Source organism: Brassica oleracea, chromosome C7 (assembly GCF_000695525.1).
Source record: "Brassica oleracea var. oleracea cultivar TO1000 chromosome C7, BOL, whole genome shotgun sequence".
In the NCBI taxonomy this organism is placed as follows: Eukaryota; Viridiplantae; Streptophyta; class Magnoliopsida; order Brassicales; family Brassicaceae; genus Brassica; species Brassica oleracea.
The window spans coordinates 48233867-48237357 of record NC_027754.1 but is presented as its reverse complement, the minus strand read 5'-3'; the positions used below and the strand labels follow the sequence as shown (position 1 = coordinate 48237357).

Genomic DNA, 3491 nt, shown 5'->3' with positions numbered 1-3491 from the left:
AATAAGAGTTTTAAGAGCCGGTTCTTAACTTTTTTAATTAAAAGTTAAGAGACGGATTCTTATATTCCGCTAATAAATTCACTCTAAGAACCCCGCTAATCATGCTATCGTTAACTTTACCACCAACCTCCACTACTAAAATTTTCCCTTCTCTTCATTATTGATTCCAGTTTATATTATAATAATAGAGTAGATTAAGGCCAATTTTGGCAGTAAAAGCCATTAACAAACTTTTTTTTAACTTTCAGTTTACTGAATTTCAGATTTTCTATATATATAATTATTTCGTAGCATAAGATATGAAAATTGTTTTAAATGCAAATGAAAAATAAAAGAAAAAAATGTTCAGTCTTATTGAAAATAAACGTATTATAAAGTAGAGAGTATGTACAAATAAGATACTTTTAAGTTTTATCTCTTTTAAATTGTTGTCATCTTTATTAAAAATAAAATAAATCAAAAGACCATGATCCACCATATATGTCAACCTTCTCACTTATTGAACCAAAACGAAAGGCCACCATACACTTCTACTCATTCAAATCCTTCCCACCAACTCACATCTAGAAGCAATTATAAGTTCAACTCTCTTTCTCTCTCTCTAACATCTAGAAGCAATTGTATATATGTGTATCTATGTGTATATATATACCTCTTTAGCTTTATGTCAAAACCTTATATAAAACTATGCAACGAAGCTTTGAACCTTCAACCTAAACCCAAAATCCAAGTGCCCCACCAAATGCTTCAATCTTCTTCCACTACACAAAAAAAAACAACTTACTCCCTCTATACCCTTTTAGCCTAAACCCTCGCTAAAAGCCAATCCTCAATATATATATAATAACAATAACAGACTTGATTAATTCATATATCTTGTATATATACATATATGTAACATTTTCATATCAAGACATCAAGAAATAAAGATCTAACCCACAAAACAGAAATAAGCAAAAAAGGCATGGGAAGGTCACCGTGTTGTGAGAAAGCTCACACAAACAAAGGAGCATGGACAAAAGAAGAGGACGAGAGGCTCATAGCTTACATTAAAGCTCATGGCGAAGGCTGCTGGAGATCTCTCCCCAAAGCCGCCGGCCTTCTCCGGTGTGGCAAAAGCTGCCGTCTCCGGTGGATCAACTATCTCCGGCCTGACCTTAAGCGTGGAAACTTCACTGAAGAAGAGGACGAGCTCATCATCAAGCTCCATAGCCTTCTTGGCAACAAGTGAGTACTTAACTAATATGCAGTCTCTAGAGATATATTGTAGTTCATGCAAAAAAATAAAATAATAATAATAACTTGGAATTTCGATGTCTAAGCTTGTAGATATATTATTTTTGTTGATATATATAGATGGTCGCTTATCGCTGGGAGATTACCGGGAAGAACAGATAACGAGATAAAGAACTATTGGAACACACATATACGAAGAAAACTTATAAACCGAGGGATTGATCCAACAACTCATAGACCAATCCAAGAATCGTCAGCTTCTCAGGATTCTAAACCTACTCACCTAGAAGCAATCACGAGTAACACCATTAATATCTCCTTCGCTTCTTCCTCCTCTACTCCGAAGGTGGAAATATTCCAGGAAAGCACAAGTTTTCCTGGAAAACAAGAGAAAATCTCAATGGTTACGTTCAAAGAAGAAAAAGACGAGTGTCCAGTTGAAGAGAACTTTCCAGATTTGAATCTTGAGCTCAGAATCAGTCTTCCTGATGTTGTTGATCATCGTCATCAAGGCTTGGTCGGAGAGGGAAAGACAACAACACCACGACGTTGTTTCAAGTGCAGTTTAGGGACGATAAACGGGATGGAGTGCAGATGCGGAAGAATGAGATGCGATGTTGTTGGAGGTAGAAACGGCAGTGGCAAGGGGAGTGACATGAGCAACGGGTTCGATTTTTTAGGGTTGGCAAAGAAAGAGACCAACACTTGTCTTTTTGGTTTTAGAAGCTTGGAGATGAAATAATAATAATTGTTAAATTTAGCTAAGGCGCGTAACTGTACAAACTCTTTTTGTGCCTAGAGAATTGATTCCATTGTAAATTCTTCATCCCTTTGTATGACAAATTTACTGTTGGATTTTATATATAGTCTTGCTGAACAATTTTTTGAGATCGTATAGTATAATTTGTAAACATTCAATGATTTGCAGATCAGATTTTCATAGAGAAATCAACTAGAATTTGAGTTTCATAGTTTGAAACGAGACGAATAGGGATTGTAGATCGATCTCTACTTTATATGAGAGTATAATTTCTTATGGTTGAGATTAGTTTATGTGGTACGTAAGAGGTTCGTTGCCCAAAAACAACTCATTATCCTATGTTGGAGATAAGCCAAATAAGGAGAAAAAGATTATTAGTAAAATGCTTTCATCACATAATAATTGGATTATAAAGAGATGATATTTTGTTAAGCTGTCTAATAAAATATTACGTCTGAAGAAAATGGAATGGAAATAAATCCAAGTGAGGTTTGCAGATAAGTTATAGGAGAAAAATTAATGTTAGATATAAAAGGAAAATAAATAAAAGTTATACGAACAAAGAAAAGAAACCATAAATGAAGCAACAACCAATGGAGACCCTTTCTTCTACCAAACTCTATTTATTTCTCACTACCCATCTCCTTACCAACCTATATACCAACCTTTCCTCATCTTTTGTCCACTTGCGATGCACATACACATACTGAACATACATATCCATATGCATGCATATGATATACACACAGGCAGTATGTACACATACATGGATGCATGAATACGGAAAGGAATGTACGAGTTTCATTGAATGTAGCCTCATGCTTGAAATTAGAAATTTAAGAATGGCTCGTAAAATAAAACTTCGATAGAACCCTCTACTACTATCTCGTCTCAGCTCCCAAAATAATAGACACTCCCTATATTGTTTTTTGTTGTTGTTGTTGTTTGTTATAAATATGGTTTACCGTTTACGTGATCGGTAAGTTGCTGACAAATACATATAACCATATTTGCTAGGGAATTAAAACGGATTAGCGATAGCTGCAATCTGTAGTTAATATTTTGGTGAAAATTGAAGTTGTACGGCACCAGATCCATTGTTCTACAAAAACAAATTGTGGTATGTGTTTAAGTTTGACCAATTGGCTGTAATTCTCTAGTCGTGTAATAGGTCAAATATCGGTATGATCTCAGCCAATAAGATATCTTTAAAAGTTATGTATGATTACCAATTACAAATTGTGATGAATTTACTTGCACTGGCGATTAAGCATGCATGCATGTGATATATCATTCTGGTGACGAGACGAACTTAACGCTGATGGTATAAATAAATAATTGGTTAAGCTTCCGCGGAATCAACATTATATATGTAAATTATTTTATGTATTAAATATTTTTACATATTATAAAATAATAAATATATATTAAATAATTAAAAGTCAGTAACTATTAAATATATAATTAAATTGGTGCGAACATATAAATCAATTTT

The 3491-nt window shown here is 33.8% G+C and overlaps 1 protein-coding gene across 1 annotated transcript; it reads left to right on the top strand.

Moving 5' to 3' along the window:
- Positions 1–556: 556 nt before the first annotated feature.
- Positions 557–2157, top strand: LOC106304159 (transcription repressor MYB4). The gene is made up of 2 exons (XM_013740556.1): positions 557–1227; positions 1357–2157. Exons 1-2 carry the CDS (start codon positions 965–967, stop codon positions 1976–1978), a joined length of 885 nt encoding a protein of 294 aa, XP_013596010.1. The 5' UTR covers positions 557–964; the 3' UTR covers positions 1979–2157.
- Positions 2158–3491: the final 1334 nt, after the last annotated feature.